This window comes from Emydura macquarii, unplaced genomic scaffold (assembly GCF_026122565.2).
Source record: "Emydura macquarii macquarii isolate MOO-44397 ecotype Brisbane River unplaced genomic scaffold, CSIRO-AGI_Emac_v2 contig_561, whole genome shotgun sequence".
Taxonomy (NCBI): domain Eukaryota; kingdom Metazoa; phylum Chordata; order Testudines; family Chelidae; genus Emydura; species Emydura macquarii.
In genome coordinates, this window is record NW_027130698.1 from 11,557,637 (window position 1) to 11,584,324 (window position 26,688).

Sequence of the window (26,688 nt, forward strand, 5' to 3'; positions counted from 1 at the left end):
GGGAAATGCATGAGCCACTGAAGCCACTAAGAGCTTTAAAAGAAAAAAAGTACTCGGTTAAAACCAGGAGGACAGATTACTGGAAGCCTGGACAAAGATACTCAGAAATGGAATAACAGGCTGATCAGATTTATGAGTCAGTCAGCTTCTTTTCTTTCTAATCTCAGTAGCTGTCATGCAATTAAAAAGTTTCTAATTTATTGATCTTGGATATTAAAAATCTGCCCAGTGGAAGAAGCATTATTTACTTGCTGATGTATGTGAGATTACAGCAGCAGTCATAGTACATTCATTTACATTAGGTGCCAACCATTTTGCAGAAGTAACCCATGCTAAGCCTGCTTGCTGTTTGCAAGGTCAGTGTTTATCCCCTTTACATGGGGTTGGCCAAGGACTGGACCTCTACCATACGGGCTGATCCAATGGCTTGCTCTTCATAGGCTCTTTCTCTTTTCCTGTGGAAGAACAGAAACTCCAGTTGAGGTCTTTTAGTTTCTTCTGAAATAACTAGGGAGAGCTAGCAGCAGAGTTCAACTGCATCCTTTGCTCTTTCTCTGGGTCCTTGAAGGCCATGTGAGGGAGGAAGCTGTTTAGTGGAAAACGATTCCATAATCTTTGGTAAGAAAGCACACCACATCGCTACAATGAGATGTCTTCAAAAATCGCTTATTAGAGGGGTGATATCAGAATAGTAAATACAGTACCTTCCCTACTTCCGATCTGCTTTATCAGAGTAAGTAACAGATACTTGTAGAATGTGAATATTAACAACACCAGCCCCAACTCTACAGTACTTTGTGCTACACAGTAAGATCCCTACAGTTAAATGTTGGAAGAAAATATCTGTGTATCATTGAGATTGTTCATAATTTTAAATTCTGGTGGCTGATATCACTTTGGTGTATGCTCCGATGGCTTTACTCATGCATAGTCCTCCTGATTCCACTGGACTATTGGAGGAGCAAATATGTTAGAAACTGGCCTTTAGAATGGAAGTGCAGATTTCAGGGCACAAAGTTAACTAGCTTTAAGCCTCAAATGTAGTTTTGTTTAAAATAAGAGGGATTTGCCAACCCTAACATAGGGCCTGATTCAATCCCTTTAAATCAGTGGGGAAATCTTTACTGCCTTCAGTGGGAATTGGATTGGCTCCATATATAGAAATGTTTTCATGACCTTTTTCTAAAAATTTTTTAAAAATTTCCTTGCAGTTTTGGAATCTCAAATACAGCACGTGTTAGTATCTTAACATCAGACATCAAAACTCAGTACCTAAAAGAGAAATTAAGCTGTCCAGTCCCATTGTCTTTGCTGAGCAAAGCACAAAAAGTAAACACACAGCATAAATGATGAAAAGTAAATTAGAATTTTAATTTTTAAAAAAAGTTCTAAACATTTGAGTAACATGGGTATAGATTAAAAAAAACAAACAAACAAACCCCAAACTCCCCTTTTGTCCCAACAGCATCTCTTTTAAAAAAAGAAAAATGAACCACTCAGTTAGGAAATGTGACAGGATACAGAAAAATTGGCTATATTTAACAAAAATAAAGCTGCTGTTGGAGTGTTTTGTTTTAAATAGGAAGCAAAGCATGAAACCACAGGCCATTTATGTGCGTGCAGTATTGCAAAAGACCCAAAGGAGAACTCCAAGCACAGCAAAACCCCATGTTTTAGAAGTGAGCATTCAGAAAAATATTAAAAAAAAAAAAAAAAAAAAAAAAAGTGTAGTGAAATTTAAAAAATGTACCTTGGTACTTCTTTTTTTTCTTTTGAGCCATGTAGTGGTGGATATTGAACAACCCTCTCAAATTCTTAAGGCTACTGTCCCAAATTGCCTCTCTTGTGTACAGAGGAAATTTTAGACTTTAGGTTAAGTTAGTTATTGGAATAAAGTCAAAGGGTTAGAGCCTGACAGTCTACTTCGGAAATGTCTCCTGCTGATTTAAAACCGTTGCTGAAGCCATGCACACAAATTGAGTACTGTCGTTAGATGCAATTTGAATACCCGTTTTTACTCACCTAACTTCCTGATGAAAATTGATCTTGGGGCCTGCGAAAAATTTGCCCCCACTTTATTTCTGATGATAAATGAAATAAAGACCCAATGACTAATGCTGGCTGCAAAGGGACGTTAAAGGTTTTGACGAAGAAGAAGATGTGATCATGTTGGAACAGTATCAAAACAAAATAGCTCGTTTGCTCATTGAGAAACATGTGAAAACTGTAAAGAAAGGGCATGACAAAGAGGGACATGCTTTTGTTTCAAGGCACTGAACTGTTAGCATATCAGCGAAGGAGTTTTCCAATGATGTGAGCGTGCCATCCGTTATTTATCATAATGTAAACACACCATTTAATACAGGAGGATTAAAGCTCATCCCAGGGGATTATGGCATGTTCCACCCTTTGTACTACACAATGGATTTGCTCTTCCGTTTTGGTGCGTGGCACTGAATACCGCAGTTATGAACTCGCTTGATTCAACATTATAGAATGAGAGTATGAGAGAGTGGCCATTGTATTTTGCCAGATCAGTGATTTGGTTTTAATGACTTTTTATGCCCATGCACTGTTCCTGAAATTGAAGACTGTCATTTGAATCATAGCAACACTAGAGTGGTCCAGATCACTTCCATGGCTCTGGAGAACAGTTGAGGGAGGTAAATTTCAATGGTTTTTCCCTTGGTTGGCAAAGTTACCCTCATATTTGCTGCTGATGTTGAGTCTCTGGCAAATATCAACAGAAGGAGCCTTGAGGTGAGGAGAAACGGGAAGTGCGTGCATGCGTGCATACGTGTGCGGGAGTAAACTCCTGTGGCTCGGTTTCCCCATCTTCCAATGGGACTAATTTTTATCTAACTCACAGGTTTTTTATGCAGCTTAATTTGTATTTCTGAGGTCATGAGAATAAGGAAGATAGAGAAGTGCAAAGTAGTAGTAGTATAATAGTCACCCTGAAAAGCAGTGGGAAGATACTGTATGTCAACCAGACAATGAAAGACTCGATTTTTTTTTTCTTTTCTAAAAGCAGCTGCACTTGACTACAGAAGACCTACTTTGACTTTATATTAGAGTAACTGAGAGCAGCATTTGGCCTCTAGTGCGTTGTCTGTAATTAGAATTTACCTGGTCATGCCCTTACTTTGTCCCTTTTTTCTGTCATTTAGGCTCAGCCCTGAGTTAAAGGGGGAAAAAAGGGTCCCCACTTCTTGTAATACCCACAAGTTCCTCTCCCATCCAAGTACTGATCCATCTGGAGCGTATTTAGCCTGGGAGACCATTTGGTGGTCTGGCTGCAGGCACATGGTATCTCTGTGTCCCGCAAATACCATAAATGTGCTTTGATCAACGTGACTAATTGATAAAAAAGGATTATCAGATACCTTTTTGATCTCAAGACAACAACCAAACCCCGCAACCACCACCAAACCCAGGCATAATATCTTGTATAGAAGCACAGATTACCGAACGTGTCTGTGTTAACTTTGCAGTTTTTCATACATTTGTGGCAGTTGTAACTGAGTTAGAATTTATCCCTATCGATGTCACTGGAATCTTTACTACTGATGTGGCTGGGCGTAGGATTTGGCCTATAGTGACCCAAGAGTTTCCATCAAAACTTCTTTATATTATTATTCACCTAAAAGCATTTTAATTAGGATGTGCAGGAAGCAAGAATGTAATCCTGAAAACTAAGAGAAAGCAACAGTAATAATGCCTTTTTTAGGGGCCTCTTGCATGTGTGAACTCAGATCAGAATATTCAAAGCATGGTCTTGTACCGTAAGAACTAACAGGATGTCCTATTACATGGGTTTCCTGTACAAACTCAGCTGTGCCAAGGAATGATGGAGGTGCTTAGAAGTAGTTTTGTCAGGATTCATCCTGTGGCAAGTAGTCAAATGCTTAGTACTTTGTGCCTTTGTCTAGTGCAGTGTTTCTCAACCTTTTTGTGCTGGGAGACCCCCTTTAAACTTAAAAATCCCTAGTACAGAAAATTGCGACCCACTACCTTAAACTTGGGGGCTGGGATTCTGGGCTTCAGCTGCCCTGCAAAGCTTCGGGGCTGAAACAAATAAATTAGCTTTGTGGGGCCTCCTGTGGTGTGGGACCCCAGGCAATTGCCCTGCTTCCTACCCCCCTACCACTGGTCCGGCTTGCAACCCCCTTCAACCTGTCCTGCAACCCCAAGGTTGAAAAACACTGGTTTAGTGGAAAGCATCATCTCCAGCTTGTCTTACAGTAGAACCTCAGCGTTACGAGCACCAGAGTTACAAACTGACCGGTCAACCATGCACCTCATTTGGAACCAGAAGTAGACAATTAGGCAGCAACAGAGACAACCCCCACGCCCCCCCAAAAAAGCAGATACAGTAGAGTACTGTGTTAAACATAAATGCTGCTTTCCCTTTTTTTAAAATGGTTTTTCTTCTGCATAGTAAATTTTCAAAGCTATATTAAGTCAATGTTCAGTTGTAAACTTTTGAAAGAACAACCAAAGCGTTTTGTTCAGCGTTACAAACAACCTCCATTCCCAAGGTGTTCGTAACTCTGAGGTTCTACTGTGTTTGTATTTTTAATGGACAGACATGGCTGCCACACTTTTGTTGCTCGTAAGTGTGATGTGCCTTGTAAATAGCTCTGTATATCCTGCATGACAGCTACAAGAGCTGTTGTGCTTAGAAGGCCACTTCATACAGCTGCCATTTTTGGGTTATCCTAGCATGACTTTTCCAGCTAGAGAAACAGAACGGTTCTGACACTTAATTAAGTCTTAGAGTCTTAGATTTTAAGGCCAGAAGGGATCATTATGATATGTAGTCTGGCCTTCTTCAGACCGCCAGCCAGAGAACCACACTTAGTAATTTCTGAATCAAGCCCATAAATTAAACTGCTCTCGGTTTTAGTTCAGCTCGTGCGAGTGATATGTCGGTAACAAACTTTGGGTTTGATCTTCAAGCCTTTACCCACACAAATGATCCCATTTAAATCAAGGAAGCTGCTTGTATGAATACAGTCTGGATGCATGAATTTTCAGGATAGGTCCCAACAGTTATCTGTGGATTCATTCCCATAGCCATTAATTACTGAAAGACTAATTCCTGCTCATGTGAGTAAATCCTTCGGAGGTCAATGAAAGTTTCGCCAGAAGTGCATGAGCGCTTCAGGATTTGGCCTCTGGTTTTAAAAATAAGCTACATTGTTTGGGTTCTAATATTTTTTCAAGGTTTAACTCTCATTGGTAAATGTGTATCCCGTATATTGTGCTATGTATATGCAGTTTGTGTAATATTGTATATGTGCACATCTGTATATATAGATATCTGCTATTTATATACCTTTATAGACAGGCAGTGGTGTATTTAATGAATGTTACATTACTTCCAGAATTATAGATGCAGGCTTTGTTTCAAAAAGCGTTGTTAGAATTCAGCACAATTGGCAGTACATCTGTTGCCATTGAGGCATTATTACTGCATCGTTGATTCTTATGAGGTCACGACAGCAGATGGGAACACTATGTTTCCCAGCTCCCTTTTGGTAATCTCCTGGATGAATGAGATCCTGGAAATTAATGTGCTGGATGGAAATGTTAATACAATTAAAACAATTGATACATAAAGGAGTAGGAATATGCAAGATGACTACCTGTATCGTCTCTGAGAGAGAGCATGAAGAGAGACCACATAGCTAGAGAGCTGAGATCAAGAGGAAGACTTAACTAAGACATCTCACCAGAGCTAAATATTCAAAGGTGCTATTTTGCTGTTGCTGGACTTTCATGGACCAAGGTCCATAACTGTGGTATTCAGATCTGTGAAAATGGGGTGGGTATGCAATTGCACCTTTGAAAATCTGACATTGTTTCCTTAAGAATGCTTTTGTAATACATAATTCCCACCTCACCAGAGTGATTGGAGCTATACCATGAATTCCCTGTTCTCTGGTTTGAAAGGGGGCTGCAAGCTGTGTGGATATTAGAATTGGGGCTGAACTAAAACTTGAGATCCAAGCTCTCATATCCCTGTAACAGACAGAATTGAAACCGTGTATCCGAACTTCATACCAAGGTCCGAACTTCATACCAAGGTCAGAACATCGGAACCCTGAACCAGACCTCTAGCTCTGAATGTCTCAAAACTTTGAGTGTTTGGAATCTGGATGGTAATCCAAACTCTCCCAATGTTTGAACCGCTATAGCAGGCTGAATCCAGACTACGAACTGTGAAGTTGGGTCTGGATCTGGCTTTTGCTTCAGGCCCATTTCTAATAAAAATTAGATTTTTTGCAAGAGAATGTTTACAGTTCCAGGGGGATGTTTTTTTGTACTTTTGAAAAGCTAAGCAAGTATCAGCTCTTTCTCTTCAGGGTGGAGGGGAGAGAATGAGAGAAGGGACTTTTATTATTGCAAGCTATAAATTTTCTCTCCAGTAATAACATTTTCACACATTTCCCCAAAACTCTTTATTGTCTCTCAAAAGGGGCTTGCGAGTGACTTTGGTCTTTTTTTAAAGAGATGACATTCGTTGCTGTTCCTTATTTTCAGATGCTTTATATTAACTTGTTTCCTCATATGTGAGAAAAGAATTGATAATCTCTATATACAACTTTCCTCTGTAAATGTTACCTAGGAAGTGTAAGTAGGAAAACTAAGTCAAAACATTCACAATGCTCACCTTTTCCTGTTATTGCTGCCCTGATTATTTTTCTGATAAGGCAGATTTTTTTTGTTCTTCACAACTGCAAACATAGTAGTCCTATAAGAAGGTGCTAGTACTGGGGCAATACGTAGCCACGGTGATTTGAGAGGAGAAAGCTGATACTTAAAAGCAAATTAATTAAAATCTTCTGTTTGATCGTCTTTAGTTAGAGTTATATTTAAAGGATAAAATGTTAGACCAGTCAACATGAAAAAATAAATCCTTGCACTGTTGAATACTGATTGCAGCTTTTGTATACCACTGCCCTCGGTCTAAACTGCTCATCTGTGGGTCTTTGGCTTCTACTTCTAAAGTGTAGTGAAGTAAATGTGTAACCCAAGAAGTTATAACTTAAGTGGTAGGGGCCTGTGCTTTTGAAGGAGGATGATCCAAGTTCTTCCATCCCTAGTATCGTGATTCTAAGTGGCCACATTGTACAGTGACATCATGATATTTGGGAATCTTCAACATTAAGAAGAGGAGAGCAAGGAAAATCTCCCTGTTTTATGTGTTTTAGATATAGCTGATGCGCAAATAGTGATGTGCACAAGCCAAGATCCCGGTCCAGGTCTGGATTTTAAACATTTCCAAAACTTGGGCTGTCTGAATTGCGGGGCTCAGGCTCACATGTACGGAGAACCAAATAATGTTTTCGTCCAGTTACAGGCCCTACTGATGACATTCAGATCTTGATTTGGCTCCAGGGTATTTGAATTCAGGGTTCTGATGCAGACCCATGCAAGGGGATTTTGGTACCCCCACACCTTCCCAATGGAAATGCTGAGGCTGGCTTGGTGTTTGGGTTTTGTAGCCAAAAAAGTCACTGATGACACCTGGGTTTTATTGCTCTTCAGCGAGTTGCTGAGATCAAACCCCTGAGAAGTTTCCTCCCTCCCTCCCTCCCTGAATGGAAAGCTCTGCTTGAAAGGTTGTAGCTGTGATAGTTAAGGATTTGCAAAAACAAGTTATTTCCTTCAGATGCAAAAAAACCAAAACAAAACTTTCTTACCAAAGGAATCCAGCACTGACATGCAGCTCACAGGAAAGCGCTGGCTTCTTGCTGCTTTTGAATTGAAAACTAGAACATTACTGCAGAGAGTGGTCACAGTGCCTTCAAACTGGTCATTATGTGCAAACAGGGCAGGGGGCCTGTAATTATCCCCAAGGATAGAACTTTTCTCTAGGTTCATTTTGAAAGGCATGACATAGAACACTTTCAGCATGATGTATCCCTTAAACTCAGCGCGATCAGGCAGGTGATTGTTGAGCAGGTCATGCCGACTCCAGCTTTTAATATTTATCACCAGAGATCCAAGTATAAAGTGGATGAAATGGCCTGCTGCCTCTGTGGGAATTAAACAGAATTGTTTTCATATTACCACTGTTATGTAAGTGCCAACAGTGCCCGTAGTAGGGTACCAGTTCGTACCAGAAACCCAATCCATATGGACCCTGCTCCAGGGGCCTTGCGGTCTAAACAAGAGTGTTGCTATAGAGAACATAAGGCCTAGGGAACTAGAGATGAGGCCAAAGCAACAGTGCAGGTCTGAACACCTCAAACTTTGGGGAAGCTGGAATCAGGAGCCACACCTCCCAGCAGATTGCTGTTGTCTGTAATGGGCCCAAACCTAAATTCCTTCGTGGCCTGAACTGGGGGTACAGATCCAAACATCTATCTCTACTGGGAACAGTTTCTCTCGTTTGCCTCCTGGTTGGAGAATCCAGTTGGGAAGAATCATTTATTTGTGCTGGTGTCTGAAGGGCTGTGCACCAGCCTGAAAGAAAGACTAGGAAGGGATTGAAGAAGGAGAGAGGGATGGAGCGTAGAAAGGTGGTAAGTGAAGAGGAGCGGGGGCAGGCTCTAGCATTTACAAGCAAATAACATCTGCTCTTGCGTGTAAATCTACAAAAAACTAAGCCTGAAAGTTTGAGGGACACCAAACCTTAAAATGCATGCTTCTGTCTGAAAATGCTTTACCTACTATTATTACAATAACACCTAAAATGACTATTGGGGGAAAAAATGTTTTCCCTCCAATCTCTTTGCTGTATTTTCCAGTTTTGCTTTTACAACAGACAGCATTTTGTGTGTTGGTTTCATTGATTCCCCCCCCCCTGTGTAGTCAGTCATTTCCCCCAGACCCATTTTGTTTGTGTGGATCTTGAACACAGCCACAGTAGAGGGGAAAACATTTTTATAGAATACGAAAATAAGACTGCAGAATCACAGGGCCTGTAACTGATATAATAACTAACAAATATATTTTAAAAGTTGATTAGTGGATAGTGCTCCTTTAAAACTGCCACAAAATTACTTCAGCATGCACAGTGGAAAATTGTGCAGTCGGTAGACCAAGCTGACAATGGCCTTGTTTACCATACTCTGGCTATCTGCATCTATAAAAGAATGAAATAATTCCCCTAGTGTGCTTGGGCCCCAGTGTGCTTTCTGTGAATATCTGGTGTGCATGACTGTTCTGTTTGGATGATTGTTTTCAATGATCAGACACACAATAATGGTGGAGAACATCAGACAAAGCCCATCTCCGATGGTGCTTAATTTCACCATTATATTGCTTACCCTGTGCCAAAATTTTGGATCATTGCTTCATTTCCATGTCCATAGATAGCTAGAGCAACAGGGAACGTTTTTGGACTTTTAGAGCCAGACACTGCTTTTTAAGGCATTCAGTTTGATCCTTCCTGGGAGCAAGTGCCCCAGCATCAGCAGAGAGGTGCAGGCAGCTGTTCTTCTGGCATTGTGTCCCCCCCCACTCCCTGGGCACATCTGGATGGTGGGCTATGCTCAGGGTCTTTCTGTTTCCACATCACAGTCATGGGTGTGTGTGTGCTCTGATGTCTTTCTTGGCTCTGATAGGAACTTGCTGTTCTGGTACGTGGGCAGCCAAAATTCATCCAGGTGTTGGGTTTCATCTGCTGGATGCTTTTTAAAAGAAACCATGTAATCAACCTAATAGTTCACTCCTTCTCTCTCTCTCTCTCTCTCTCTCTCTCTCTGTGTGTGTGTGTGTGTGTGTGTGTGTGTGTGTGTGTGTGTGTGTGTGTGTGTTTTAATTAACCAGCTTTGCTCATTTAATTTAGAAGCAACTTCAGAGGTTTAAAATAAACAACCATAAGGCACAGGGGAGTGAAGGAAATTGTGTGTATGTGATATATATGCATGGACATGGATTTACTCAACAGTGGGCATGTTTTAGCATACAGACGTACATTTTTCTATAGCATTAGGTGTTAGGGGCTCAGTGATATAGTGTGTGAATTGCAGCACATAGTAGAGAGGTTTCTGGACACTGCCTAAGTCAAAATTCGGTGTGTAATTCTAATAGGTGGAGCCTTGTGGCAATATTCCTTTGAGCGTCTGTGTACACTCTGCAATTATGTATTATGATAGTGCGTAGGGGCTCCAGTCAAGGTATGGGACCCCATTGTGCTGCAGGCTAAATGAGCACAAAGCAACCCACTGTCCTGTTCCCAGTGGATTTACAATTGAACTGAAGTGTAGACCTAACAAGTGAATTTAACCAACAATAGGAGGGGGAAGGGTTAAATTGATGAAGTCATGTGTTTGTATGGACTGACAATAGCCACGGGTCACTTGCTGTTGGATACTCTGGTGGATTCTCTGTACCTTGAGTCTTTAAACCATTATTTGAGGACTTCAGTGACTCAGTCATAAATGAGGGATCTATTATAGGAGTGGGTGGGTGAGGTTCTGTGGTCTGTGTGGTGCAGGAGGTCAGACTAGATGATCATAATGGTCCATTCTGACCTTAATGTCTATGAGTCTGTAAGGACAGCTTGATAAATTAGATTCAAATAAACAAGACTTCTTGAGGAAATTGGACAGTTTTTGTCTTTGGAGTCAACCTAAATCCCCAGAAAGTGTTGTAATTTCTGTAGAAATTATTGGTTGTAATCCTCAGAAGATGTTGTAATTTCTGTAGAAATTATTGGTTGTAATCCCCAGAAGATGTTGTAATTTCTGTCGAAGTATTCTTCTGCCTCAAAAGACCCATGAAAGAATGAAAGTCTTGCTGTTACTGAGAATGTAGTGTTTCTGGCTGTAGTTTCTCTAAAACAATGTTGGTTACGGTGGTGATATGACACCTTTCACAAGCAGGTGTCTATATTTTCATTTTGAGCTCTTTATTGTGAAGAAAAACTCATGCTTATAAAAATTAGATTAAAACTAAAAAGTTTACCAAATGGGCATGTCTCTTTCACACCAACTCAGAGTTCACCATCCATACAGCACAAACCATTGTTGTTTTAGCTGAATTTCATTTTTTTTAATGAAGATAAAGAAGCACGTTTAGAAACCCGTGAAAATTTTTGTACACAGTAAAGAAGACTTAACAAAGCCAGCTTGGAATCTAATTGATACTCTGTGTCATCTCCATTGTGTCTCTAGGAGTAAACTGACACATTTCTCATACTCGATTCACTTTCACACTGCAATTGCCATTCCACATCCTCACCCTCCATGGCGCAGGTATCACATATTTCAGTTACCCTCTATTTAAATAACAACACTCCTTACAATCCAAACAAGTAAGTCAATCATTAAACAATGAGGAGGATTGGTAGTGAAGGAGGTTATAGATGGAGCCTGGAGAGCGTGAGGAGGGGCTGAGTAATCACAAATTTACAAAAGACTTCCTGGTTAAAAAAGAAATAAGTAGAGTACTTTCCATTGGAGTGGGGATGTGTTTTCTGCAATGCTGTGGAAGAGGTGAAAGTAAACCACTGACATAGCCATAGGAACATGCATTAATTAAAATCCTCATGAAGAATATCATCCAATCATATTGTCTAATAAAGATGTGACACTTGAAACAAAACACTGTGTCCTTCCTCTTTATGTAATATCTCTCAAGCCAGGAGAGTGGAGTTTATAATTCATCCAGTAGAAGGTTACACTGGCAACTTGTTAAAAACTCATGGTTTGCACCTAATTTGCATGTAAGGGAATATATTGTGTTACTTCTCTTCTTTAATACAGAGGTTTGGCCCACGGAGATTACAGTTTCCAGCATGCAGTGCTCTATCTGGATTGAGATGAAACATTGCATCCTGGGAAATATAGACTGTGTGGTCAGCCTTCAAGAGTATTGGTTTAAGCAAAAAATGAGACATTTAAAGTGCAGCACATTTGTGCTATGTTTAGCTATTCTAACTTGGCAATGATTAAATCCTGGGTCTTGAAAACAAACAATATAAGAAACAAGCTGTGATGTGCTGTAAAGAAAACAGTGAGCGCTGCCAGGGGTTGCCAAAGTCTGAGAGACAAATCAGTAACTTTACAGGATGTGGGATCCTGGATGATTCAACATCTGCACAGCTTCAGTCTTTGGTACGTGTGTACTTTTGTATGTTTGACTATATATGCAGAATATATTAGAGCTGAGTGCTGGCTGCAACTTCTCCCCACTAGGCCATCTGTCCTTGCGACTGGGTACTTGACTTGCACGGAGAAATCCCTTGGGAAATTCTAAAGCTCTCTACTGGCCTAGATAGATGGGGGTCCCGTGTGAAAGACTGCGTCTATGCCAAGCAAGGGATGATAGTCCAAGCACCAGTTTAGGAATTGTTGCCACTGTCTGGAGATGTTTCTTTTGGCAGAGGTGCTTATTTCTGGCTTCTCTGGAGTCCTGGAAAGAAAAGAGACTGTGTAACAGCAATGTGTTACTGCCTTGGGCCTTGTCTACACTAGAACTTATGCTGGCAAAAAAAAAAATTCACACCCCTGAGCGACAAACATTTTGCTGGCTTAAGTGCTAGTGTAGACAAGACCTTTAACTAAAACAGTGGTTTCTGAATTGTTTGAGCTATTAAAAAATTAAATAGATGTGTGCTGGTCTTTTATTTCATAGCAAACCATCTTTAATCTATACACGCCTATATGGCCTGGCCTCTGGTACTTGAGAGACTCTCTCTTCCTGTGTGTGAGCTTGACATTTAAGACTAGCTGGTGTTCTTCTGTTAGCAGTTCCCAGATGTGAGCTCTAGGGGATGCCCCTAGCAAAGAAGCCAGTGCAAGGCTTCTGTTAAGTGCGTGTAATGGGTTGGTTGTCTCGCTGGCTCTTCCAGTGACTCAGCATGTCCTCGACACAGCATCATTGTTTTTGCCAAAAAAAAAAAGTTTTGAGTCCGCTTGGCTTGCCTGACAACTGTACTTTCGTGTTCTTGGACTTCTAAAGCATCTATCCATTATGGTCTGGATCTTGCTGAAATGAGGAGCTTTTGGGTAGTCTCCTGACATAAAGCACTCCAGTGGTATAGAGTTGGGGGACCTGTAATGGGTGTGCTGCAACAGTGCAGCTGTTGGAGATCTCTTTTAGTTGGCAGCAGTAGTAGTAAGTCCCTTATCTTTTGTATGGGCTGAGCCACAACAGAGTCAGTATATTACAGGTTAGCTGAACCAGTGCTGCTTCAGTGGTTGTTGTGGTTTCCTATCCATACTGGGGAAAAATTATTGTATACTTCCTCAGTTCAGATGGTGCTGAGCTAAACACGTAGTACCAGGCCCTAAAACCAGTTTAGAAGAGCCTGGGTTGGCGGCAGTTTGTGCAAGTGCAACATCTTTCAGCCAATGGTGTGCTGCAGTGCGTTTTAGTTTCGCTTAGACAATGCCTCGGGGTCAGTGCACAATGGAACATCCTCGAGTATAGTGCTTGCTTACCTCGCTGGTCTGCCAGTACTTGAGTTTGATGCATTTCATGGCACAGTGCAAGGCCAGGCTGTTCACTAAGCGTTGGCTTGAAGATAATTGGAAACGGAGGGCAGCCTTGACTCAGTGGTTTGTGGATGGAGTGTTTTCTGTCACATCGTTGTTGCTATGGAAATTTAACTAGAGGATTAGGTGATTGTCTATTGATGCTGCCTATTGAGGGCAGAGTGGTGTGATTTTTAAAATATGTTTAATTATTTTACAAATCTGTACATGTGCCCACCAGCTTCTGCAATGAGTGCATGTTTGTTTGTTTGCTATTATTATTTTTATTTATTGCTGTTCTGAAAGGACCCACAATATGCTTGAAATTTCCCTGCCCCAAGTAGCTTTCAGTCCAAGACAACAGGCAACGTAGGAAGCAAGAGGGACACAATCAAAATATATAGATTTAGTTTTTCTGTAGTTTCTGTACAGACTGTGTTGATGTTGTTAAATACCCATCAGTCTATACCCAGTTGGCCCTCAGCTTTTCTATTATTTGTTGGCCACCTTCTTGTTGATTTTTATTATTTGTTTTGTAATAGCCCCTGGAGGCCTCCACTGAGATTGGGGCCCCATTGTGCTAGGTGCTGTGCATACCCATAGTAAGAAACACTTGAAGTGCTTACAGTCTTAATAGACATGACAAAGGACAGGAGGGGAAAAACAGTAATCACAAAATGTGTAGAAATATGGCTATTAATAGCTAAGTAACGTGAATTAGGATAAACAATTGCCCATCTTAAAAACCAGTAAGGTAATTTAAGTGGTAAGAAGGATGGACTTGTAGCTAAATCACATGCCGAGGACTCAGGAAACTTGGGTTCGGTTCCCCATTCTACCAGACTTTCTGTGTGACTTTGGGCATGTCGTTTAGGGCATGATCTGAGAGGTATTAAGCCTCTGCAGTCTTTGTTGTATTAATCTTTCTGTTGCTTAGTTTCTTCACTGGTAAATGGGGGATAATCATTCACATGACTGTTGTGAGAATAATGGTTTGGAATTTTTAAACCGGTGGTCACCCAGTGACATTAGTAAGCAGCAGGTTTAAAACAAATCAAAGGAAGTACTTCGCACAATGCACAGTCAGCTGATGGAACTCATTTCCAGGGGATGTTGTGAAGGTCAAAAGTATAACTGGGTTCAAAACTGATTTAGATAAGTTAATGGAGGGTAGGTCTATAAGTGGCTATTAGCCAAGATGGTCTGGGATGCAACCCTATTGCGCTGGGTGTCCCTAAGCTTCTGACTGCCAGATGCTGGGTTTGGATGACAGGGGAGGGATCACTCAATAATTGCCCAGTTCTATTCATTCCCTCTGAAGCACCTGGCACTGGCCCATGTCGGAAGACAGGTTACTGAGCTAGATGGACCGTTGGTCTGACCCAGTATGGCCGTCCTTATGTTCTGTGTTCTACCTCTGGTGTCTCCCACAGCTATTGTGAGACAAATGGTTTGGAATATTTAAAGTGCTTTGAGATCCTTTGGTGGGAAATATTCTATAATTATCAAGAATTTCACATTAAAGACTCGACTGTCTACTGTCTATAGGGGCTGAGCAGTCCTATGTGCCTTTGTCATAGGGCACTCTCAGAGCTTCCTGTGAGCTGCTGAGAATGCCCTCCACTTCCACTGATGTCAATGGGTGCTGAAAGAACAAGGCTTTCCATCTGGGCTTGGCCTATGTCAGAAAATATTGCCATGTATAACAGATTGCACCAAGTACGGCTCCCTCCTTTTCCCATTCCTCCTTGCCGATGTTGAAAATGGTCATCCCATAGTGTACTCTGAATCAGTAGAGTTCAACAGACTTGGTTGCAAAATGCAATCAAGTCCCTAATTCTGTAAGGGGTCAGTTTCCCTTTTTACCGCACTGACTCCCCTCACTTCAGCAGACTGACCATTTTCAACACTGGTCAACAGTAGCACAATGCAGGGAGGGAGGAGTTCTTCGCATAGACGCAGAGCGCGTTTTTCAAATGCCAGCCCTTCAGTCCATGACCATTCAATTCATTAAAGATCCCCCGATGTCACTTGGTTACCTTAGCCCTCCTGCTAAAGCAGGAAATTGACTTCTTTCTTATGAGCTGCTCCTGCACAGTATTCTTGTTGGTGGTTGTAAATCTTCAAATAATTCTCTGGATAAAATAAAAACAGAGTGTTCTCAGTGATTCCTCATCTGGGTTTGACAATAAAAGAAATAACTCTCCTCCCCCATTAAAAATTGCATACATGGATTTTATAACATTGGTTTTTAAGAAACCTGTTAACAGATTAAATGACTTTATTTTTCCTCCCTTTTGAGCATGAATTTCTAAGAGAGTTTTCCGTGTCCAAATCATTGCTTTCATGTGGATGCAAGGTAATAATGTAAGTCTGATTGTCAGCTCACGTGCTGTAAATATGATTAATAGAAACATTTATATTCATTCAACATCTGAAGAAATTTGCATTTATTTTTTCTGAAGATACTTTCTTCCTCCCTCCCCGCAAGTGTGTGTGCTCTGAGGATTCAGACGTTGGAGAGATTATTTCATGTTGAGGCGGAGACTAGCTTTCCTTGTCAACTGCGTGACAGACGGTTTTGTTCTCTCCAACACGTGTGGCTGCATGGGATTGGTACTTCAAACGCACTGCAAATTATGAAAGTACTCTGTGTTCAGTCTACAATGATCCACATTTTTGATTTGTTAAATGACAGTGTTACATTTTAATATAACAGCCAATCCCAGGTATCCTTAAATATATGGAGAAAAAGAGTAATTATACCCAATCTGCTGCCAAGTTAAAATCAGATGAATTTCTGGCCCAGGTTTTTGGCTGGTGTAAATCAGTGTAGTTCCACTGCAATCTTTTGGAGCTATGTGGATTTATGCCTACTGAGATCTGGTCCTTTGCTTATTTAAATCACATAGTAAACCAGCTCCATGGGTCAGACACTATCTTTCTGTTCTGTGTTTTTGTACAGCACCAAGCACAGTGGGATCCTGGTCCATGACTAGGACTCCTAGATGCTACAGTAATACAAATAATAAACTATTTTGGAATCAACCTATACTGCATGGGACATGCATATTTCCATACATATGGATAAATGTGGTAGAATTCACTATTGTTATTCATAGCATTGCCTAGGTTACAACACATTTGTGTGTAGTTTATGTATATTTGGAGCCAGCTCCTCAGCTACTGTAGATCCAACCCACTGTGATCAAGTTGATAGTTTTACTTTTTCCCCTAGGTATCTAAAAGAGTTAGTGACCAAAGCAAACCCAGAGGCACACAGGAAAGTGCAGTTCCGAAAGGTGGCATTTTACTTTACCTCAATTAGTGACACACAGTGCCACCACTCCACAAGAGTAGCCCCATCTTTGAAACACCTACCCTCCTTAACTCATGTTTCTCTGACTCCAGCATATCTAATTCAGAACCAAAGGTTTCAGTTGCTATGGAGCTCTGTGATAGACCTTTTGCTTAACAATCCGATTAGGAAAGGAATTGCTATAGTGGAGCAGACCAATGATTCACCTAGTGCAGAATCTTGGTTCTAGGTCTTGGTTCTTGTTGGTTAGGCTTCAGAGGAAAGCTTAAAACACACATTCTCTGTCATTGCACATGGTATATAGTCCTGCTACTAGATTTTATCATATTAATCTTAATGAGATTAACACTGACTTCCAACTGTTACAACGAATGAATGACAATAAATTTCTTCCCTATCAAGAATTAGCCAAATTTTATTGAGGTGAATATTACGACCTAGCATTGCCAATAGGTGCACTTGATTAAACGTCTTCCTATAGCTTATACTTGGCTGGATCAGATGTTAATTCCTCAAAGTGTGTAGGGACAAGGGGCGGGCAATTTCTAATATGCGGTTTCATTTCTTGTGCCTTGGATGTATTCATGTATTGTCAGAGATTCTTCATGCTGGCTGCCATTCTCAGCAATTCCTTAGTCCATGACCCTGTAATGTGCTAACTGAGCACCCTCACGTCCACCCCAGTTGGAGTTGAGGGCAATCAGCATTTCCCAGAAGTGGTCTGCACCTTATAAGATTGGGCCCTAATAGAGATATGGACAGCTGTACATAATAAGACATATTCCTCATTCTGAACTGCATTCATTTACATGCCTTACTCTCAAAGAACAGCCAAATGAGACGCAGACATCTGATGGTGACTGAGAGTGTGTTAGAATAGCATGTTTTTCCACCCAGGGTATCTCACTGGGGAAGTCATAGGATATTTTAGGGTTACCTATCATCCACCCCCAGTACATATGTACATCTGCCTGTCACTTCTTATGTGAATGATTCCCAGTATTTGTATAGTGCATCTGTTCTGGACAGTCTCTTGTAGAAATGATGCAGTTGAAGATTTAGTACATTATTACATGAGTAAATGCATACAGCCTCATATTAACAGTGGATGTCATGTTTATTCTTTCCATTTTTAGTAAATTTCCTATGGAAATAAGTGGGCAGATTTTTGTATTATTGAATAGGCTGCTGCTGCTTCTCAGAAAAGCTGAAGGAAGGCTGACTTTAAACTTGGGCCAGAAAGTTCCTTCAACTTCAGGAGCATTTAATCTTCTGACCTTATGATTTACTCTGTCTTCTGGTATCTGGTTGTCCTGGCTCAAAAAAGGTCATTGGCTTCAAAGCTTTATAATTTATAAATCTTTATGAAACTGAAAGAAATGAAGAGTTTTCTTTAAAAGGATAAAAATTCTCTGTTCCTTTTACACTAATGGGAAAGATATGTACGTTTTGTGGGGAGAGAGGATTTCACAAAACATAATCTGAATAGAAGTGCTTCCATGATTTAACTTTAATTTAAATAAAAAGTCTTTTCTTTTTGTTTAAAAATTCCCTGCCATGTTGCAGACCAAAAACAGCAAAGAACTAACTGTACATAAACACAAACCTGACAAACCTAGTTTCCTTTCGAAGCCGAGTGAAATGTAAAAATGAAATAATTTGCATAAACAATAAAAATTATATTTTCAGTTCTGTTTTCAAATAATCTTTGTAGCATGAATAAGGGAAGTGTATTTTTAATTATCCCTTGTAATTTGACAGATTTCACACTCAAAGACAAGAAATATGGATAGCATCCTCCAAAACATTACATCTGTAATTTTAACCCTTTTTTGCACTTGAAATCATTTACGCTTAAGCTTGATTTATGACTCTGCAAAGGCCTTCAGAAGATCAGGCTTTGTTCACACCAGCCCAGGAGCTGTCCCCTTGTTTTCAGATACTTTCAAACACCTGAGTTCACATTTTGGTTACGACTTACATTTCGCTTGGCGCAGCCTGCCTGTCTGAAACCAGAACGTGGCCTCTGGGTTTTGTGCAAGCTAGGTTTAATGGAAAACAGAGCATTTGTAGCACTTTCACTGCTTATTTACGAGCCACAATGATTCACAAGGATTGAGACTCACGTCTGGTTCCTCTTGAGATGGGCTATCTATGTGATTTTAAAAGTTGGCTGTTTCCCGATAGAAGGCTAAATTGTGTTCAAGCCCTGTGAAGGTGCGTTCAAAGGTCCCTTTACTCTCAAGTGCAGTGGTTAGGCACAGTATAGTTCTTGGGTTTCCCTGGGTGCTGCTGATGACTCCAAAGTAAGGACCAGCCAAGTTGGCACTGCCTGGGAAGAAATGAATGCTTCACTCTTGGAAAAGGGTGGTGTAGTGACAGAGCTCCCCCAGAACTACCCTGTTTGGGAAGCACTGTGTGAGACTCAGGCATGGTACCCTCCCAGTGCTCCTGCTGATGGCATGCACCTCTGTGCAGCCCCTAGTGCGAAATGTGGCCTTGGGTATGTAACCGTATCTAAAAGCACCATTTTAGGGTGTTTGTGCAGTCAGACTGCAATTTCAATTGCAAAACAGAAGTGAGAATGCAGTGTTTTGGAGGATGGTATCTTTATCGTGTGTTTGGGGCTTGAAATCTGTCAAATTTAAAGGAAATTTCCCATTCTACAAAGATGGCTTTAAATCATTAAAATGGAAGGCGTTTCAAAATTCTCATTCATATTCTATGCTTATTATGTAAATTTCCATGTTCAGGTTATGCCTTGAAAGCACAGTTGCGACAGATATTGCAACTCTTTGCGGAGCCTTTGGGGACCGTATTGTATTTTACATTTCAAGCATGAAAACCTCTCAAGGCCATTACGATGAGATGGGCCAGACAGTCAGAGCTGTGGAATAGTCAGAGCCCTTTGTATCCCTACAGGTGATGTGTGATTGTGTGTTGCTGGCTCACTTCTGTGGATGGGAAGTGTTTCCTGTGTAATCTGGAATCACTCAGCCGGGTGACTAATGCAGAATCCCAAGGTTGGCTATGTGGATATTCAGCCTTTGAAGCTTTGACCCTCCTAGGTAGAGGGGGAGGGACAGATTTTACCTGTTTTCAGGAGGCTGGGGGACAAAGCAGGACTTTAGGTTAAAAAGGCCGTGTTGAAACAGGGCCTTCCTTTTGATACAGCAGAGACAGGATATGTTGTCCCAGGGCAGCCACAACCATTGCAGAAGGGTTGGAAAGAGTTCGGCCTACCAGACTCTCCACGTGGGAGAAGGGCAATGCCTGATTTAGCAAGCATTTAATGCCTTTTGTTGTTTTGAGTACATTTTTTTTCTGCGATGCTTTTGCTCTAAGAATAAATGTACTGTGCTTTGGAACAGCTGTGCAGTCACTGGTAAAAACACTGTAGTTGTCCTGGGAGAGAGCGCAAAACGCAGGTGCTGGCCGCTAGGCAGACTGGCTTGCTGGGAATATCACAGTGTAAGGCAGGAAGCTGTGCGGCCTTAAAACCCTGTTCAGAAAGGAGTGAGACACGGGTCCCTAGCCAGAGACAGGTGGAGGCCTGAGATCTAAGCGGGCCACAGGTGGGGAGGGGAGATACAGGTGTAGTTACCTTTTGAAACAGACGCACAATCTAGTCCATTCTCTGTAATGGAAAATTTGAAACGGTGTTGAAGTACAGTTGTGGTGGGAGGCTGAAGTGTTATTTAAATAATACATAAATTAGTCCGTAAGGTAAAAGCACCCTGGCTTTGGGAGAATAAAACAAAACAGAAAAATCTATTAATGACTAATGGTTTTTTTCCGATCCTTTAATAAGAAGGCGGGGTTGCACATTATCCTACTCTTTCTAAATAAAATTTGTTGATTAATGAAAATCAGCTGATGTTTGGTCTTTGGGGTGAAATGTAGGTGTTGAAAGATTACAGAACTGTGATTGAACTGGGTCCGTTATCTTTAACACTGTTTAAAAGGCAGTTATGGGAAAAAAGTTTTGTCTTTGGATCGGATTCCGTGGGGTTCTGGGCACTCTGAATGCCTGTTTGAAGAAAATAGGACATCAGGGTGCTCAGCACCTTACAGGATGGGGACCCTAGAGAACAATTTGCATTGCTTCTACTCTATTCATTTTATATTTACTGCTTATGATTCTGGCTCCCGCTACCACATCATTCTTTCAAAGTATGTTGTTGAAAACTTTGTCTCCTGAGCCTAGAAGACCATATACATGCTGTTTTTATATTTTCCATGAGTGATGTAGTCTTGATCTCTAAAAGGTCTTGGGCCTTTTGGCTTCCTATGAGAACAAGATAATTACTCTCCAGTAGGCAAAGTATGACGTACAGTTTCAGCAGAAACCACTGGGACTCCAGACACTAGCATGGAACAATATTGTGGGTAAATGAATAAGCAGAAGTTTATCATACTTCCTGCACAACAAGCTTTTGTTAAAGAGACAGTGAAAATTTTTCATTGCTAGGGATAGTATGAAATTAACACTTCCACCACAAGGATTATTCAGAAATATTTTTTTTAGAGTTTTTTAAGCTGCACTCCTATTTTTTTTTTTCCCCCCCCTAGCTAAAAGGACCGCTGATGGTTTTGTAGTGGTAATCTTATGTTACAGGGGTATCTACCGCATTTTGGCAGACATTTTATATGGGCCTTTTGTATACATTTAGAGAGTGAAAGTGAGTATGATTTTTCATACATACCACCCACTTATCTTTGCAGCTAAAAAGTAGCTACATTCCGAAAGAAATTTGCTTATTTCACGCTCACCCACAAGAATCCTCTGTTGTGATTGTTAGAGCTGCTCCTGTTGTAGTTGTAGTTTTGACAGAATTTTTTTCTTTATAGCCTATTGCAAGACTGTTGATTAACATAACTTAAACTAGTTGGGGAGTGATATATTCAGAACATGTAAGTTAGACATAAATCAGAAATAGTGAGAAAATAATTAAGAATAATGAACACCTATTGTTTATTGCAAGTAGGGGTCAGTCTAAGGGCCTGTCTGAATTTTTAGAAATTGACCATCATGGCTATGGTGGAATAGCTATAGCAAAATAGTTAGTCCACTAGCGATAGCACTGGACAATTTTTTCAGATAGATGAGCCCTGAGTGCAGCTATGTGTATACTTACGTGTATAACCTTTGCAGTGTGTATGGAGTATTAAATGTGTTTGTTTATATAGGTGCACTCAAGTGAAAATAATAAAATGCAGACTATTTATCTGAATATATCCTAGTGGCATTTGTACAGTGTCGGCTGTAATATCTAAGATTGGTGAGGGAGGTTAAAAAAGGAGCTTCGTACTTAACTTTGCATTTCCTTGCTGTTGTTGTTTCATATCACACATTTAACTGGCACATGCTATTTTTTCTTTTTTGTTTTAATTGTGACTCTTCTTGTAATCAGACAGCAGTGGCAACCTCTTCAGGAAACTGACATTTAAATGTAGCAGAGATAAGCAGGTTGCTGGGACTGCCTTTGATTATAAATCTTGAAGCTGTTAGTTGAGGCTGTATCCACCGCTCTCTGCCAGGTGTGTAGGAGACGCCGTTGGAGCCCAAAGATCCAGTGAAAGATTCAAAGTTCTAGATTTTGATAATGTGCTTGATCAACCTTGTAAGCAGAAGGCAGAACAAAAGCACACAGAATAAAACCAACACAATACATTTAGGTTTGGCGGAATTTGATTTAAAAAAATTTTTTTGACAGATAATTTTTTATTTTATTTTTTATTTTTATGGATTTAAATTTTCACAGTTGCAGGAAATTATGAAGGGGATCAGACGGGGGGGGGGGGGGATCAGAAATAATTATTTAATTACATAGAGGTTGAGATTCAAAAAGTTAAAGCTATATAACTGTTAAAACACAAATTGTCAACATCACATCAACCTCAAATCAAACTCTTTTAAGTTCTTAAGCAACATTTTTCTTTCTTTACCAGTCTGTAAATTTTGATGATTGTTGATGGAAATATTTTTTCATCAGTTTGTCTGAGTGTACGGTGGAATTGATGTTTACTGGTATTTATTAATAAAAATCTAATCCTTCCTAGCCTAAATATGTTACACTGCTATTTTGTCAGCGCAATCAAAATACCTTCTTCCTACAGACACACCCATGCATATCTAAACGCAAATGGCGCTGAGTCCTGAGCTCACAAATTCTTCATTTAACAAACACAAATCAACACATTTTATATGGGGTTTGTCTACACAGCAGCTAGGAAGATGCTTCCCAGCACAGATAGACTGACACACGCCAGCTCTGCTCAAACTAGTATGCTAAAAATAGCAATGTGGCCGTGGCGGCACGGGCAGTGGCTTGGCATCCCAAGTACAGTCTCACCCAGCCCCCAGGTACATACTTGACTGGCTAAACACCAATGCCACACTGCTATGTTTAGTGCTCTGGTTTGAACAGAGCTAGTATGCGTCTGGGAAGCATGCTTCTGCTGCTGTGTAGACAGGCGCGATCAACAACCACAGCCTCATCCACAGGCTCGATTAACAACCTCAGTTGTTTTAGTTTTGTCTACTTTGTTGACTTTAACACGCGCATGAGTGCGGGGGATGGACTGATAACACCTCTATAGAATGACCTGTATAGGCACTTCACACAAGCTTCCTACTACGTGTTTCCTATGCACTTTATTCCTGACTTGAGATGCAGCAAATGGTCTTCGGTTCAGGTTCTGTCCTCATTAAACTCCCAGTTGCAGCAAGTTGTTCAGTGGTTTCCTGACCAGGTCAGGTGGAAAGAATGTGAGGCCACCAAACAAGATTTCACATGTGACCTCACCAGTATTAGGACCTGAGGTTCCAGAGGGGAATGGCTAGTGTTGTGTATTCCCCTGCTGTCCATCACCCACTCCTTATGGGCTCAAAACATCAATGACAGTCAGGCGCTATACAGCTGTTCTCACCACCAAATACAATAGGATCAATTTTGGTGGCGTAATGCTTTTGAATCCGTGTTGTGAAACTTTTGATGAGTAAGTAATGCTTCTTTTTTTTCTTTCTCTTTGTTTTTCTTGCAGCCAACTGGGTATATGGAAAACTCCATTTCCTACAGTGCTATTGAAGATGTTCAGCTGCTCTCCTGGGAGAATGCCCCTAAGTACTGTTTACAGCTTACAATCCCTGGGGGTACAGTCTTACTGCAGGTACAGTAAACAATAAAGAATAACTCTCTTGTTATTAATCACTTTGATTCTCTGTTTGCTAAGTCTGAGATCTTAGCCCTGATTAGCCAGGCTGAAACTCTGCAGATGGCTGTGGTCAAATTGGTTACTTACCAGCAGATTTGTGTGAGATGATACTTTCAAAGCCATTCAAGATTGATTTGAGTTACCGAACCTGCTGGTTTTTTTGTTTTTAAGTGATAGTGGGGAATGGAAATTTTTGGGCCAACATGACTTAACCTTGCAGCAGATTTCATAAACACGATAGGACCCTGTGGGAGAATTCATAGATTTTTTTTTTTTTTTAAAAGGCCCAAAGGGTCCAGTATAATGATCTAGTCTGACTTCCTGCATAACATAGGGTATAGGCTATAGAAGAATTTCACTCTATAATTCCTGTATTGAGCACATAACTTCCATTGAAATGAAATCATATCTTTTATAAAGCCATCCAATATTAATGTAAAGACTTGAAGAGAGATTGAATGCTGTCAAATTTTAGATAATTAAGGATCTTAGAAGGTTCAGCTAATCAGGCGGTTCAACTGTCTGAACACTCAAGTATCTGTTTGTAAGTGGACAATTCTTTTACCACCCTATGGGTGGGTGAATGGAGGGTGATATGGGGCAGAAATGTCTGTATTGTTCTTTAAAATGCTACTATTTATTTAAAAACAACTACCCCTCGAGGACATCTCAACTGTATGTCTTATTCACTCTTAGAATTTGCTCATAGCATTTTCAGTTTGCATAAGCAAGTTGGTCCGACCCACATTTCATGTGATGGTGCAGAAAGAGAAATATTGTGGAGGACGGGTGTTAATAGACATGCATTTCAGATGAGATACCCAGGAGCTTCAGGGAAACAGCATTGTTCAGTAGATAGGGTTCTGACTTTAGAGTCAGAGGACCTGGTTTCTTTTCAGAGTTCTGCGACTGACATGGGTATAACTTTGGGTGAGACACTTACATCCTTAACTGTGTTAGGGGGTGTTCAGGACCTCTAAAAACAAGCCATAAATCTCTGTATCTTAGTTCTCCCACCTAGAAATTGGGAATAATGACGCTCACTTTTTTAAAGTGCTTTGAGATCTCTAGGTGAAAAGTCTAATGATAAGTTCTATTCGTATGAGGATAGTGTCCTTGGCCACGTTCCCCACTCCCTGTGTGTGGTTGTTGTGTAGCATGCTGACAGCCATCACCAGATGTTTTAAAGTTATGTGTGTACACAGTTTCCTGTATTCCGTCCTCTTTAAGTCCTCTTTCTAAACAGAGGTACCACCTTTTCCTTCAGTTTCATATTATCACATGCTTCCTCATGTGTTTGTAAGATTTTCTAGGAGAGCTAAGGTCGTTGCAAGTTTAGCTGAGAACAGAGCACTCCACCACATTCCTGAGTTTTGAAACTGCGTTAGATCAAGAAAAGAAAGCTAACTGAAAATCCAGCTGAATATGCACTAAATATTTTTTAAAAAATCTTTCAGCAATCATAATTTCAAAATTGCTGACCCCATTTTCTCCAAATTTGGCTTGTTGAGATCCTTAGATATCAGTAGTTACTGCAAAATAAATCCTGTTTGAATAATATCTGGTCAGCTGTTGACTCTTGGGTGTGCATTGTTTCTTCTGACTGGAATATATGTACACGAATGCGTGTTTCACGTGTGTAGAATTAAAAAATGGTGGAGTCATTTCAGCAGAAACTGTGGAGGAAACATCATTTTCTGCAAATGAAATGAAATATATCTTGAAACGGAGTTAACTCATGAAAAATTTCAGCCCTAAAGAAATTTGTTCTGGTGAAAATATGAGTAACTGCAGAAGAGTGTTTATAATGGAAGTTGCATTTCTATCTTAACTATACTACAGCAGCCCTGGAAGTAGTTCAGTAATAGATATGAACAGTACTGCACTGAAAACTTGACACACCTTCTGATCGAATACTAGTGGCTCTGGTGCTGCTCAGCTGTCCATCAGAGCCATGAAAGCTGCATCTGACATTCCAATATTTTTGATTGGTCACATTAAACATTGAAGCACTATTTAGGTCGTTAAGCCAGATAATTGTGTCAGGAGTAGTGAACTGTCTCTGTGATGCCTCCTTCATATTTGTGAATCGGACATGGAGTCGTATGTTCTACTGTTCTGGGCGACCACTGTTGGACACTGGAGAGTTTTTAATTTTCCATTTGTGCATCAAGTATCTACATCTGCCATGTTTGGTGCGGATGCTGTTTAAGGTTGCCCATAAGCTATGTGGAAGATCGAAGCCAGGGATCTTCTGCCTCAGGTCTTTTCACAAGGTATTTTGTGACCTCTTGTGAAGTCCGTTTGGCTTTCCGAGCTTCATTAGGATTGAAGTTGGATTGACTTGAAGTCTCACCCAGTTGATACCCATTAGCAACCTGGATCTAGGCACTGGAATGAACTGTGTCCTCCATATTACAAGGTTCTGCAGGAACATGGAACAACAGAATTCACTCTGAGTCTGTTTTGGACAAACCAGAATGAGTCACGCTAGATCACACTCACATTACTCTGGCTGTCTTCTGCTGTTTTTTCAGACAGGTCCTTTCATATGCAAAGAGGTTTACCAGTGGCTAAGGATACATCTTATTGCTCAGACCCTGACTTTAGCCCTTCACTTTGTTCCAGTGCTTGGGGTTTTGGATGCTTAGGAATGCCATAACAATAACTTGAGGTTGTGATGATTTTCAACGCAGCAAATACATTTTCTGC

General features: G+C 40.6%; 1 protein-coding gene across 5 annotated transcripts in view; it reads left to right on the forward strand.

Moving 5' to 3' along the window:
* The window catches only part of CMIP (c-Maf inducing protein), a 167,888-nt gene that overhangs the window by 63,677 nt on the left and 77,523 nt on the right, over positions 1-26,688 (forward strand). For all 5 annotated transcript variants that reach the window (XM_067540148.1, XM_067540149.1, XM_067540150.1 and 2 more), the window contains exon 2: positions 23,806-23,931. In XM_067540148.1, the coding sequence (XP_067396249.1) occupies positions 23,806-23,931 (126 nt within the window). The remainder of the gene's footprint in view (positions 1-23,805; positions 23,932-26,688) is intronic.